The sequence below is a fragment of the Haematobia irritans genome, chromosome 3 (assembly GCF_050003625.1).
Source record: "Haematobia irritans isolate KBUSLIRL chromosome 3, ASM5000362v1, whole genome shotgun sequence".
NCBI lineage: Eukaryota > Metazoa > Arthropoda > Insecta > Diptera > Muscidae > Haematobia > Haematobia irritans.
In genome coordinates this window covers 202153000-202168424 of record NC_134399.1, presented here as the reverse complement: position 1 = coordinate 202168424, position 15425 = coordinate 202153000, and the positions used below count along the sequence as shown (strand labels likewise).

At 28.5% G+C, this 15425-nt stretch overlaps 2 protein-coding genes across 2 annotated transcripts; both read left to right on the top strand.

Moving 5' to 3' along the window:
* The first annotated feature begins 215 nt into the window (after window positions 1-215).
* Window positions 216-10560, top strand: LOC142231382 (uncharacterized). The gene is made up of 12 exons (XM_075301992.1): window positions 216-508; window positions 619-786; window positions 857-983; window positions 1159-1301; window positions 1369-1725; window positions 5451-5469; window positions 5537-5638; window positions 8880-9151; window positions 9209-9379; window positions 9436-9562; window positions 9619-9761; window positions 10099-10560. Exons 1-12 carry the CDS (start codon window positions 260-262, stop codon window positions 10468-10470), a joined length of 2250 nt encoding a protein of 749 aa, XP_075158107.1. The 5' UTR covers window positions 216-259; the 3' UTR covers window positions 10471-10560.
* Window positions 10561-11424: 864 nt separating this feature from the next.
* On the top strand, window positions 11425-13089 carry LOC142231628 (pyrimidine-specific ribonucleoside hydrolase RihA-like). The gene is made up of 5 exons (XM_075302261.1): window positions 11425-11680; window positions 11738-11908; window positions 11965-12091; window positions 12148-12290; window positions 12628-13089. Exons 1-5 carry the CDS (start codon window positions 11429-11431, stop codon window positions 12997-12999), a joined length of 1065 nt encoding a protein of 354 aa, XP_075158376.1. The 5' UTR covers window positions 11425-11428; the 3' UTR covers window positions 13000-13089.
* Window positions 13090-15425: the final 2336 nt, after the last annotated feature.

The window sequence follows — 15425 nt, the reverse complement described above, 5'->3', positions numbered from 1 at the left end:
AGTCCCCTTGCCAGTTACGAATTTTATCTATAGCAAAAAAAAACAATGCCACTTTACCAGCAGTTACAAATTCCTAATAAACTAAAATGGCCTCGACTACTTCAATTGTGATAACAATAAAACAATCTCAATTTCTTTAATAACTATTATTTAATTTTATTACGAATATTTATTAATATTCAAAAATAGATATTGGATGCAATTTATTCATTTCAAAGTTTAGTTTAAACGCTGCTTTACCCGGTAACGGTCTACAAATATGGAAGACTTAAATGAAACGGGTCGATATGTGATTTTCGATTGTGATATTGGCTTTGATGATGCTTGGGCCTTATTAATGCTCATCAAAGGTGAAAAATTATTTAAAAAATTTTCGCACAAAGAAAATCAATGGGCTAAATCACGATCTTATGAGATACTCGGTATAACATGTGTGCGCGGTAATACCGAAGTGGATAATGCAGTGCGTAATGCATTTCGTGTTTTGAATAGTGTTGATCGATTGGATGTAAGTTAGTTTCGTGATTGAAGCCATTTCAACTAAAAAATTAATTGGATCAATTATTTTCGTGATTGAATCGTGATTGACTGAACTTTTATTCATTTCACAACTTTTAGATTCCTGTCTACAAAGGTTGTGATCATTCCATAATACCTCCCAACATTAAACATAACTACTTTCATGGACGTGATGGATTTGGAGATGTCCCCACTCTATCCGAGGTAACCAGTGCTAAGGTACAGGAGGAGCATGCAGTAAACATGATGTACCGCAGCGTATGCAGGGTAACGTACCTAGTTAGAACTTTTACTGGAGAATTTTAAAAATAATGTGATGCTTCTAATTCTATTGCAGTACCCCAACAAAGTGGATTTTATTTTAGTTGGACCTCTCACGAATTTTGCAGTCTGTATTAATATGTATGGACAAGACTTTCTAGATAAGGTGGGAAATATACACATAATGGGAGGAAATTATAGAGGTAGGTTTTTGATTCATTTTAAAATAATTTAAATTAAATAGTAATTCATAAATTAAATTATTATTTTGTATAACAGAACACACAAAAAAGTATATTTTTTATGTTACCTTTTAATTTTTTTTTATTAAATATAATTATTAAAAATTCTAATAATATTTTAATCTTTTATTTTTAGCCAAAGGTAATATCACAAAAAGTGCCGAATTTAATTTTATGTTAGATGCCGAAGCTGCCCATATTGTATTCGAGAGTGTTGTGAAACCAATGGTAGTTGTTCCTTGGGAAATATGTATTGATGGTGAAATGCATTTAAATTTGGTTTGTAATGAATTCGTTTTTACAATATACCCATTTGATTTATTATCAGAAGGTTTTCCCTTTATAGGATTGGCGTTTCGAAGTTTTGGGCAAGGTAGAGTCTAAGGCCATGGAACTCATGAATGCTGTCGAAAGTGCTATTTTACGACCCAAGGGTCATCGTCGTTGGATAGTCTGTGATGCCTTGGCTGTAGTTTCATATCTATTCCCTGAACAAACTGTCACTAAAAGTCGTCTCTATTATGCAACTATTGAATTGAAGGGTCAGCATACACGTGGTCAAATGGTTGTCGATCATAAGCGAAAGGATCAGGGCAATACAAGAATTATTATGGATTTAAATAAGGATATTTATCAAAAGATATTGTCATGGACTGGTGGTCTCATAGAAGATGGAGAAATTGAAGAAATTTTATTAGAGAAAAATTAAATAAATTTTGATTTTAGGTTATAAGATTCAATGTTTAACTTATATTTTTTCATATGGAAAACGTAATAAAGCCTGGATGAATTAAAGATTTCCTAAAGTAAACCTTATTCAGCCACACAGAAAAAAATATCACGAAAATATTTCCAATTAAAAAGTTGATTGAAGTTGAAATTTTTTTCAATTAGTAAATTAATTGATACAATTAGCTTTTTAATCAAGATAGAAAAATTAAGTTAATTATGTCAATGATTGAACATTTTAAAATTGTTCAACTACAAAATTAATTGATACAATTAACTTTTTAATCAAACTCAGAGGACTAAGTCAATTAAAAAAAATCGATGCAATTTTTTTTTCAATTTTTAACTAAAAATTTATGTCAAACAATCAATTTTTTAATCAAACTGAAAACACTAAAAAGTTACAAAATTAATTGAAAATAGATATGTTTTTAATGAAAAATTTAATTGATGTTTGCAATCAACATCAATTAAATTTGTAATTGGATCAATTAAAAAAATAATTGAAATTTGCAAATGAAATCAATTAATTTTTTAATAAAGTATTATTTAATTGTCCAATTAAAACTGTGATTGATACTACCATTTTCGTGATTGAAGACATTTCAATTAAAAAATTAATTGGATCAAATAATTTCGTGATTGAATCAGAAAATTTTTTTGTGTGTGCAGGCTGGATTAAAGTTTTCCTATAGAAAACCTATTTCAGCATAGATGAATTAAAGTTTTTCTCTGGAAAGCCTAATTTAGCCAGGTTGCATTTTCCTAAAGAAAGTTTAATACAACCAGGATGTATTAAAGTTTTCCTAGAGAAAACCTTATTCAGCTACACAGAAAAAAATATCACCAAAATATTTCCAATTAAAAAGTTAATTGAAGTTGATTTTTTTTTCAATTAATAAATTAATTGGTACAATTAACTTTTTAATCAAGATAGAAACATTAAGTTAATTAAGTCAATGATTGAAAATTTTAAAATTTTTAATTAAAAAGTTAATTGATACAATAAACTTTTAATCATATTCGGAAGACTAAGTCAGTTAAAAAAGTGATTAACATTTTTTTTAAATTTTTAATTAAAATTTTTTTTCAAACAATCAATTGTTAATCCAAATAAAAATTCTAAGCCAATTCAAAAGGTAATTGAAAATAGTTACCTTTTTTTTAATTAATAAATTAATTGAGTTTTGCAATCAACATCAATTAAATTTTTAATTGAATCAATTAAAAAATTAATTGAAATTTGGTAATGAAATCAATTAATTTTTTAATCAAGATTTTTTTCTATGCCCAATTAAGACTGTGATTGATACTATCATTTTCGTGATTGAAGACATTTCAATTAAAACATTAATTGGATCAATTAATTTCGTGATTGAATCAGAAAAAAAATTTTTTGTGTGTAGGCTGAATTCAAATTTCCTTTAGAAAACCTTGATGAGGCAGGGGGAATTAAAGTTTTCCTATAGGAAATCCAGGCTGAATTAGAGTTTTCCTATAGAAACCCTTATTCAGCCACAATGAATTAAAGTTTTCCTATAGAAAGGCCTATTCATACAGGCTGAATTAAAGTTTTCCTATAGGAATAAAAGGATAAATTAAAGTTTTCCTATAGAAACCCTTATTCAGCTCGGCTGAATTTTCATGTAGAAAACTTTATTCAGAGTTTACCTATAGAAAACCTTGTTCAGCCATGATAAATTAAAGATTTTCTAGAGAAATATTCAATCTCGCTGAATTAAAGTTTTCCCATAGAAAATCCAGTTCAGCCAGACTGAATTAAAGAAAACCTTATTCAGCCTTGACGAATTAAAGTTTTCCTATAGAAAACATTATTCAATCAGGCTGAATTAAAGTTTTCCCATAAAAAACCTTATTCAGCCATTATAAATTAATGTTTTCCTATAGAAAACCTTATTCAGTCAGCCTGAATTAAAATTGTCCTATAGAAAACCTTATTCAGCCAGGCTGAATTGAAGTTTTGCTATAGAAAACCTTATTCAGTCAGGTTGAATTAAAATTTTCTTATAGAGAACCTTATTCAGCCGAGCTGAATTAAAATTTTCCTATTGAAAACCTTATTCAACCTGTCTGAATTAAAGTTTTCCTATAGAAAACCTTATTCAGACAGGCTGAATTAAAGTTTTCCTATAGGAAACCTTATTCAACCTTTCTGAATTACAGAAAACCTTATTCAGGCAGGAGAGTTAAAGTGTTCCTATAGAAAACCTTATTCAGCCAGGCTGAATTAAAGTTTTCCCATAAAAACCTTATTCAGCCAGTATATATTAATATTTTCCTATAGAAAACCTTATTCAGCCAGGCTGAATTAAAAATGTCCTATAGAAAACCTTATTCATCCAAGCTGAATTAAAAGTTTCCTACAGAAGACCTTATTCAACCTGTCTGAATTAAAGTTTCCCTATAGAAAACCTTATTCAGTCAGGCTGAATTAAAGTTTTCCTATAGAAAACCTTATTCAACCTGTCTGAATTAAAATTTTCGTATAGAAAACCTTATTCAGCCAGTATAAATTAAAATTGTCATATAGAAAACCTTATTCAGCCAGTATAAATTAATGTTTTCCTATAGAAAACCTTATTCAGTCAGGCTGAATTAAAATTGTTCTATAGAAAACCTTATTCAGCCAGGCTGAATTGAAGTTTTGCTATAGAAAACCTTATTCAGTCAGGCAGAATTAATATTTTCCCATAGAAAACCTTATTCAGCCGAGCTGAATTATAAATTTCCTATAGAAAACCTTATTCAACCTGACTGAATTAAAGTTTTCCTATATAAAACCTTATTAAGTCAGGCTGAATTAAAGTTTTCCTATAAAAAAATCTTATTCAGTTAGGATGAATTAAAGTTTTGCTATAGAAAACCTTATTCAGCCACGATGAATTAAAGTTTTCCTATAGGACACCTTATTCAACCTTTCTGACTTGAAGTTTTCCTACAGAAAACCTCATTCGGACAGGAGTGATAAAGTTTCCCTATAGAAAACCTTATTAAGCCAGGCTGAATTAAAGTTTTCCCATAAAAACCTTATTCAGCCAGGCTGAATTAAAAATGTCCTATAGAAAACCTTATTCAACCTGTCTGAATTAAAGTTTTTCTATAGAAAACCTTATTCAGTCAGGCTGAATAAAAGTTTTCCTATAAAAAATATTATTCAGCTTGGATGAATTAAAGTTTTGCTATAGAAAACCTTATTCAGCCACGATGAATTAAAGTTTTCCTATAGGACACCATATTCAACCTTTCTGAATTAAAATTTTCCCACAGAAAACCTTATTCAGGCAGGAGAGATAAAGTTTCCCTATAGAAAACCTTATTCAGCCAGGCTGAATTGAAGTTTTCCTATAGGACACCTTATTCAACCTTTCTGAGTTAAAGTTTTTCTATAAAAACCTTATTCAACCAGCCTGAATTAAAATTGTTCTATAGAAAACCTTATTCAGCCTGGGTGAATTAAAGTTTTCCTACTGAAAACTTTATTCAGCCAGCCTGAATTAAAATTGTCCTATAGAAAACCTTATTCAGCCAGGCTGAATTGAAGTTTTGCTATAGAAAACCTTATTCAGTCAGGCTGAATTAAAATTTTCGTATAGAAAACCTTATTCAGCCAGGATGAAATAATGTTGTCCTATAGAAAATCTTAAACTGTTATATTCAAATTGTCATTTAAAATTCTAGCACTTTAGTAATACTATTGGTAACTCATTGCATGTGTAAGGGTTAAAAAGTACTCTTTGATTTCTGCAATATATGAGCATTTCAAGAGAATGCCATTTATGCCGTATTTGCCCATACTCCCTTTCAAGAAGTGCGTACCGCTGTCAATACCAAAGAAATACAAATAATATTGGCAAATGATAGTACCGGCAATTTAGTATTTTCTTGATAGTCTCAGCGAACAGGTAGTTTAAGAAGGCCGGCTCGGCACTACAAAAAAAAGAAAATAAAATCAAAAATAATTTCTCGGCTCGGCACTACAAAAAAAAAGATATAGAAGGTAAACAAATTTAAAAAATTTGCCAATTAGAAAATGTCAAATATTTACAAAACTTGTCATGATTGTATATCTCATCACGTGCATCTATCTTGCAAATACAAGTGAAGAAAAATATGTGTAATATTTTCCTAATGATAAACTATCTATAAAAGTGTTAAGGCATAGCAACGTGTGAAAAAAATTGTTGTTCTACTTGCAATTAGCTTTATCTATATCCCATTATGAATTGTTAATAATGTTTTTCAATAGTTGAAAATTGGTGTGGAAGTGTATCTGTGAAGTATTGCTTTGGAGTCTTGGAAACAAACAAACTTATAAATTTCAAAATGGAATAAGTTCACATATGTAATTAGGGGGGAATTTTTTCAATACTGTTCTACAATTTGATATTCATTCGATTTATTAAGCCCTATCAAATCGTACTATCGATATTTCATATATTTCGAAATACTCTTCGTTAAGTATAACATAAAAAACAAATATTTTGATAAGTTTGATTTATGTTATATTGCATTTAATGTAAGGAATTTGGCATCTTATTCTCACGAAGATAAAATGTTAATGCAAATGCAATGTAAGAGTAGCAGTAAGAGAGCATGTAATACATGAGCATGGCGCATGAGTCCTTTTATTTTTTGTTTTTTAATACGTAAATATTTTGATCCAAAAAGTACAAGAGTGCATTCCATAGATGAGATTGCAGGGAGTATAATAACGGGTCATACAAATCATTCATTTAAAACGACTTGAATTGAAAATTTCCTAAAGGAATACTACAATTCAACAAGGCTGTTTTTCCTATAAGAAACCTTATTCAGCCGGGCTGAATTAGAGTTTTCCTGTAGAAAACCTTATACAGCTAGGCAGAATTAAAGTTTTCCTATAGAAAACCTTATTCAACCAGAGTGAATAAAGGTTTTTCTATAGAAAACCTTATTCAGGCAAGCAGAATTAAAATTCTTCAGTCAGGCTGAATCAACATTTTCCCTTAGAAAAGCTATTTCCTATAGGAAACCTAATTCAGGCTTAAATAAAAGACTTACAATTTTTTTCCTACAAAAAATCTTATTCAGCAGGCTCAATTAAAGTTTTCTTATGGAAAACCTTATTCAGACATGTTGAATAAAAGTTTTTCTATAGAAAACTTTATTCAACCAGACTGAATCTAAGTTTTCTTGTAGAAAACCTTATTCTTCCAGGCTAAATTAAAGTTTTCCTATAGAAAACATACTTAGCCGGGAGGAATAAAAGTTTTTCCTCTAGAAAACCTTATTCAGGCTGAATTGAGGTTTTCCCACAGAAACTTTATTCAGGCTGGTTAAATTAAAATTTTACTACGGAAAACATTATTCAGTCAAGCTGAATTAAAGTTTCCCATAGAAAACCATATCCAACCATGCTGAATTAAAGTTTTACTATAAAAAAACCATATTCAGCAAGACCAAATTAAAGTTTTTCTATAGAAAACCTTATTCAGCTAGGCTAAATTAAAGTTTTTCTATAGAAAATCTTATATTTCCCTGCTAAATTAAAATTTTCCTATATAAACCCTTATGCAGTCAGGCTGAATTAATGTTTTCTTATAGAAAACCTTATTCAGTCAGGCTGAATTAAAGCTTTCGTATAGAAAATCTTATTCAGCCGGGATGAATTAAAGTTTTACTATAGAAAACCTTATTCAGTCGGACTGGATTAAATTTTTACTATAGGAAACCTTATTCAGCCAGGCTGAATTGAAGTTTTTCCATAGAAAACCCTATTTAGCCAGACTGAATTAAAGTTGTCCTATAGAAAACCTTATTCAGTCAGGCTTAATTAAAGTTTCCTATAGAAAACCTTATCCAAATTAAATTTTTGCTATATAAAACCATATTCAGCAAGACTAAATTAAAGTTTTCCTATAGAAATTAAAATGTTACTACGGAAAAGATTATTCAGTCAGGCTAAATTAAAGTTTTTCTATAGAAAACCTTATATTTCCCGGCTAAATTAAAATTTTCCTATAGAACCCCTTATTCAACCAGGCTGAATTAAAGTTTTCCTATAGAAAACCGTATTCAACCAGGCTAAATTAATGTTTTCTTATATAAAACCTTATTCAGCTAGGCTGAATTAAGTTTTCCTATAGAAAACCCTATTCAGCCAGGCTTACAATAGAAAGCCTTATTCAGTCGGACTGGAATAAATTTTTACTGTAGGAACCCTTATTCAGTTAGGCTGAATTATAGATTCTCTATAGAAAACCTTATTCAGCAAGGCTGAATTAAAGTTTTTCCATAGAAAACCTTATTTAGCCAGACTGAATTAAAGTTGTCCTATAGAAAACATTATTCAGTCAGGCTTAATTAAAGTTTCCTTAGAAAACCTTATCCAAATTTAATTTTTGCTATATAAAACCATATTCAGCAAGACTAAATTAAAGTTTTCCTATAGAAAACCTTATTCAGCTAGGCTGACTTAAATTTGTTCTATAGAAAACCTTATTCAGCTAGGCTGAATTAAATATTTTCTATACGAAACCTTATTCAGATAGCCTGAATTAAAGATTTTCTACAGAAAACCTTATTCAGCCAAGCTGAATTAAAGATATTCTATAGAAAACCTTATTCAGCAAGGCTGAATTAAAGTTTTTCCATAGAAAACCTTATTTAGCCAGACTGAATTAAAGTTGCCTATAGAAAACATTATTCAGTCAGGCTTAATTAAAGTTTCCTTAGAAAACCTTATCCAAATTTAATTTTTGCTATATAAAACCATATTCAGCAAGACTAAATTAAAGTTTTCCTATAGAAAACCTTATTCAGCTAGGCTGACTTAAATTTGTTCTATAGAAAACCTTACTCAGCTAGGCTGCATTAAATATTTTCTATACGAAACCTTATTCACATAGCCTGAATTAAAGATTTTCTACAGAAAACCTTATTCAGCCAAGCTGAATTAAAGATATTCTATAGAAAACCTTATTCAGCCAGGCTGAATTAAAGATATTCTATAGAAAACCTTATTCAGCCAGACTGAATTAAATTATCCTAAAGAAAACCTTATTCAGCCAGGCTGAATTATTGGTTTCCTATTCATTATTTAATTCTTAATTATTATTTCTCTTTCAGAAAATCAAAGAAAAAAACATATGGACTCGCACCCAGGTGGATATGTAGTCTTTGACTGTGACATTGGTAATGACGATGCTTGGGGCTTGCTAATCCTAATTAAAGGAGAAAAACTCTTCCAAAACATGGCCATGAGAGGACACCATGCAAAAGAATCAGGCATAAGAGAACCTTATAAAATTTTGGGTATTACCTGTGTCCAAGGTAATACTACTGTGGATAATTGTGCCAAAAATGCTTTTAGGGTATTGGAAAGTGTTGATCGATTGGATGTGAGTATAGTTCGCCCAATTGGAATATTATCTGGACTTATTTTACATTTTATTTAGATCCCAGTTTATAAAGGCTGTACAAATCCCATATTACCACGTACCTGGAAGCGAGAACGCCTTTTCCATGGTCAGGATGGTTTTGGGGATATACCCGATTTACCAGAAGTCCCAAATGCAAAAATTCAAAAGGAACATGCAGTGAATATGATGTATTCGTTTGTATGTCAGGTAGGTGGAAGATGATTTTGTGGCTACAGAAGATTCTAAGGGACATAGTATTTCAGTACCCTAATAAGGTGGACTTTTTGCTGGTGGGTCCCTTAACCAATTTTGCCATGTGCATTAATATGTATGGTTCCGATTTTTTGGATAAAGTCCGAAATGTTTGGATTATGGGAGGCAATTATAGAGGTAAGTGTGAAAAATTTGTAAATGTTCTAAATTTCATATGGTTTTGGATTTTTCAGGTAAAGGGAATATTACTAAGAGTGCGGAATTTAATTTTATGATGGATCCCGAGGCAGCCCATATAGTTTTAGAATCTGTGGAAAAGCCAGTGTCTTTATTGCCCTGGGAATCTTGTATTGATGGGGATATGAATTTGGAAATGGTAAAAAATCATTAAGCTTAAAAACAATGAAAAATTTCATAAATATAATGAATTCTTTTCATTAAAATTGAAATATTCATAAATATTTCGAAATGATACAAAAAAATGAAAATGTTCATACACATAATGAATTGTTTTCATTAATATTGAAATATTCATAAATTTTAAGAAGTAGGTATTAATTTAGTAAAAATGTATTACAATCAATATTTCGATTATATTTAAGAATTTTTTGTGTACCTAATTTTAATAACATATTTCGTTAATATTAGAAAACTAATACTATTGTATTTGGTATTTTTTTTTTTAATTTTGAAATTTCAATATATTTTTCCAGGATTGGCGTCTAAATGTTCTGGGAAAAGTTGACTCTAAGGTCATTCGTTTGATGAACGATGTGGATAATGCGATTTTAGTAACTAAAGGTTTCGTACGATGGATTGTCTGTGATGCTGTTTTGGTGGCTGCCTATTGTTTTCCACAATTGGCCATTACCCGTAGTCGTATGTATCATGCTACTGTCGAATTAACTGGAACTCATACACGAGCCCAAATGGTACTCGATCATTTGAGAAGAAATAAAGAGAATACCTGTGTTATATTGGAAATTCACAAGCAACACTACAAGGACATTATATCATGGACCGGTGGATTAATATCCGATAATGATATGACTGAAATTATGATGGCCAAAAGGAGGGAGGAGTAAAATTAAAAATATTTTAATCATGTTTAGATCTTCCATAATAATAAAATTTGCGTTTTTACTATTTGGTATTAATAAAATTTTAAGTATGTATCACTTTGAGTCACTGTATGTATGTATATGAAACATGCTGTTGGGTATACACCGTGGCAATGTCTACCAACACCTTGATATATTTGGGGCAACATGTATTAAATTTTCTACAAGATTCAAAATGTACCACGAAACATTTTGACTCGTGTATATTGTAAATGTTGCATTTGGTTTGCAATATTGTTGCGGGAATTAAGCGATAATGTGTCAGTCAAACTTCATACTGCTTTATACATTACTATCTGTTATAAATGTTGCAAAAGTCGATGAGTGTTATAAACAAGAAGAGCAAATTAGTCCGCATTCACACTAGGCACGAAATCTCGGTGTTTAGAACTTAAATCTCTTTATCACATTAAAATAACCGTATGTATCTATTTAGGTTACGTTAGCTGTAGTTGAACAAAATTTTCTAGATATACAATTTTGACAGAATTTCCTACAGAAATAAAATGTTAACAAAATTTTCTACAGAAATAAAATTTTGACAAAATTTTCTATAGAAATAAAATTGTGACAAAATTTTCTATAAAAATTAATATTTTGAAAAAATTTCTTATAGAAATAAAATTCTGACAAAATTTTCTATAGAAATGAAATTTTGATAAAATTTTCATCAAAAATAAATTTTTGACAAAATTTTCTATAGAAAAAACATTGATAAAATTTTCTATAGAAAGAAAATTTTGACAAAATTTTCTATAGAAATAAAATTTTGAGAAAATTTTCTATGGAACTAAAATTTTGACAAAATTTTCTATCGAAATAAAAGGTTGACAAAATTTGCTATGGAAGTAAAATGTTGACAAACTGTTCTATAGAAATAAACTTTTGACAAAATTTCTTATAGAACTAAAACTTTGACAATATGGACTCGCACCCAGGTGGATATGTAGTCTTTGACTGTGACATTGGTAATGACGATGCTTGGGGCTTGCTAATCCTAATTAAAGGAGAAAAACTCTTCCAAAACATGGCCATGAGAGGACACCATGCAAAAGAATCAGGCATAAGAGAACCTTATAAAATTTTGGGTATTACCTGTGTCCAAGGTAATACTACTGTGGATAATTGTGCCAAAAATGCTTTTAGGGTATTGGAAAGTGTTGATCGATTGGATGTGAGTATAGTTCGCCCAATTGGAATATTATCTGGACTTATTTTACATTTTATTTAGATCCCAGTTTATAAAGGCTGTACAAATCCCATATTACCACGTACCTGGAAGCGAGAACGCCTTTTCCATGGTCAGGATGGTTTTGGGGATATACCCGATTTACCAGAAGTCCCAAATGCAAAAATTCAAAAGGAACATGCAGTGAATATGATGTATTCGTTTGTATGTCAGGTAGGTGGAAGATGATTTTGTGGCTACAGAAGATTCTAAGGGACATAGTATTTCAGTACCCTAATAAGGTGGACTTTTTGCTGGTGGGTCCCTTAACCAATTTTGCCATGTGCATTAATATGTATGGTTCCGATTTTTTGGATAAAGTCCGAAATGTTTGGATTATGGGAGGCAATTATAGAGGTAAGTGTGAAAAATTTGTAAATGTTCTAAATTTCATATGGTTTTGGATTTTTCAGGTAAAGGGAATATTACTAAGAGTGCGGAATTTAATTTTATGATGGATCCCGAGGCAGCCCATATAGTTTTAGAATCTGTGGAAAAGCCAGTGTCTTTATTGCCCTGGGAATCTTGTATTGATGGGGATATGAATTTGGAAATGGTAAAAAATCATTAAGCTTAAAAACAATGAAAAATTTCATAAATATAATGAATTCTTTTCATTAAAATTGAAATATTCATAAATATTTCGAAATGATACAAAAAAATGAAAATGTTCATACACATAATGAATTGTTTTCATTAATATTGAAATATTCATAAATTTTAAGAAGTAGGTATTAATTTAGTAAAAATGTATTACAATCAATATTTCGATTATATTTAAGAATTTTTTGTGTACCTAATTTTAATAACATATTTCGTTAATATTAGAAAACTAATACTATTGTATTTGGTATTTTTTTTTTTAATTTTGAAATTTCAATATATTTTTCCAGGATTGGCGTCTAAATGTTCTGGGAAAAGTTGACTCTAAGGTCATTCGTTTGATGAACGATGTGGATAATGCGATTTTAGTAACTAAAGGTTTCGTACGATGGATTGTCTGTGATGCTGTTTTGGTGGCTGCCTATTGTTTTCCACAATTGGCCATTACCCGTAGTCGTATGTATCATGCTACTGTCGAATTAACTGGAACTCATACACGAGCCCAAATGGTACTCGATCATTTGAGAAGAAATAAAGAGAATACCTGTGTTATATTGGAAATTCACAAGCAACACTACAAGGACATTATATCATGGACCGGTGGATTAATATCCGATAATGATATGACTGAAATTATGATGGCCAAAAGGAGGGAGGAGTAAAATTAAAAATATTTTAATCATGTTTAGATCTTCCATAATAATAAAATTTGCGTTTTTACTATTTGGTATTAATAAAATTTTAAGTATGTATCACTTTGAGTCACTGTATGTATGTATATGAAACATGCTGTTGGGTATACACCGTGGCAATGTCTACCAACACCTTGATATATTTGGGGCAACATGTATTAAATTTTCTACAAGATTCAAAATGTACCACGAAACATTTTGACTCGTGTATATTGTAAATGTTGCATTTGGTTTGCAATATTGTTGCGGGAATTAAGCGATAATGTGTCAGTCAAACTTCATACTGCTTTATACATTACTATCTGTTATAAATGTTGCAAAAGTCGATGAGTGTTATAAACAAGAAGAGCAAATTAGTCCGCATTCACACTAGGCACGAAATCTCGGTGTTTAGAACTTAAATCTCTTTATCACATTAAAATAACCGTATGTATCTATTTAGGTTACGTTAGCTGTAGTTGAACAAAATTTTCTAGATATACAATTTTGACAGAATTTCCTACAGAAATAAAATGTTAACAAAATTTTCTACAGAAATAAAATTTTGACAAAATTTTCTATAGAAATAAAATTGTGACAAAATTTTCTATAAAAATTAATATTTTGAAAAAATTTCTTATAGAAATAAAATTCTGACAAAATTTTCTATAGAAATGAAATTTTGATAAAATTTTCATCAAAAATAAATTTTTGACAAAATTTTCTATAGAAAAAACATTGATAAAATTTTCTATAGAAAGAAAATTTTGACAAAATTTTCTATAGAAATAAAATTTTGAGAAAATTTTCTATGGAACTAAAATTTTGACAAAATTTTCTATCGAAATAAAAGGTTGACAAAATTTGCTATGGAAGTAAAATGTTGACAAACTGTTCTATAGAAATAAACTTTTGACAAAATTTCTTATAGAACTAAAACTTTGACAAAATTTTCTACAGAAATAAAATTTTGACAGAATTTTCTATAAAAGTTAAATTTTGATAAAATTTTCTACAGAAATAATATTTTAAAAAAATTTCTATAAAAAAAATTGACAAAAAATAGGAATAAAATTTTAACAAAATATTCTATATGAATAAAATTTTGACAACATTTTTGAAAATTTGATTGACAAAATTTTCTATAGAAATAAAATGTTGACAATTTTTTTCTATAGAAATAATTTTTGAAAAAATTTCCTTAAGTATTAAAATTTTGATAAAATTTTCTATAAAAATAAAATTTTGACAAAATTTTCTATAAAAATAAAATTTTTACAAAATTTTCTATAAAAATAAAATTTTGACAACATTTCCTATAGAAATATTATGTTGACAAAATTGTCTATGGAAATAAATTTTGACAAAATTTTCTATAGGAATAGAAAATTTTGATTTTTGACAAAATTTTCTATAGAAATAAAATTTTGACAAAATTTTATATACAAACGAAATTTTAAAAAACTTTCTATAAAAATAAAATTTCGACAAAATTTCTATAGAAAGACAATTTTGGCAAAATTTTCTATAGAAATACAGTTTTGACATTATATTTTATAGAAATAAAATGTTGACCTAATTTTCTATAGAAATAAAATTTTGGCCTAATTTTCTCTAGAAAAAAAATTTTGACAAAATTTTATATACAAACGAAATTTTAAAAAAACTTTCTATAGAAATAAAATTTCGACAAAATTTCTATAGAAAGACAATTTTGGCAAAATTTTCTATAGAAATACAGTTTTGACATTATTTTCTATAGAAATAAAATGTTGACCTAATTTTCTATAGAAATAAAATTTTGGCTTAATTTTCTCTAGAAATAAAATTTTGACAAAATTTTCTATAGAAATAAAATTTTGACCGAATTTTTTTTGAAATAAAATTTTGACAAAATTTTCTGTAGACCTAATTTTCTATAGAAATAAAATTTTGGCCTAATTTTTTCTAGAAATAAAATTTTGACAAAATTTTATATACAAACGAAATTTTAAAAAACTTTCTATAGAAATAAAATTTCGACAAAATTTATATAAAACTTCTATAGAAAGACAATTTTGGCAAAATTTTCTATAGAAATACAGTTTTGACATTATTTTCTATAGAAATAAAATGTTGACCTAATTTTCTATTGAAATAAAATTTTGGCCTAATTTTCTCTAGAAATAAAATTTTGACAAAATTTTCTATAGAAATAAAATTTTGACTAAATTTTCTATAGAAATAAAATTTTGACAAAATTTTCTACAGAAATAAAATTTTGACAAAATTTTATATACAAACGAAATTTTAAAAACCTTTCTATAGAAATAAAATTTCGACAAAATTTCTATAGAAAGACAATTTTGGCAAAATTTTCTATAGAAATACAGTTTTGACATTATTTTCTATAGAAATAAAATGTTGACCTAATTTTC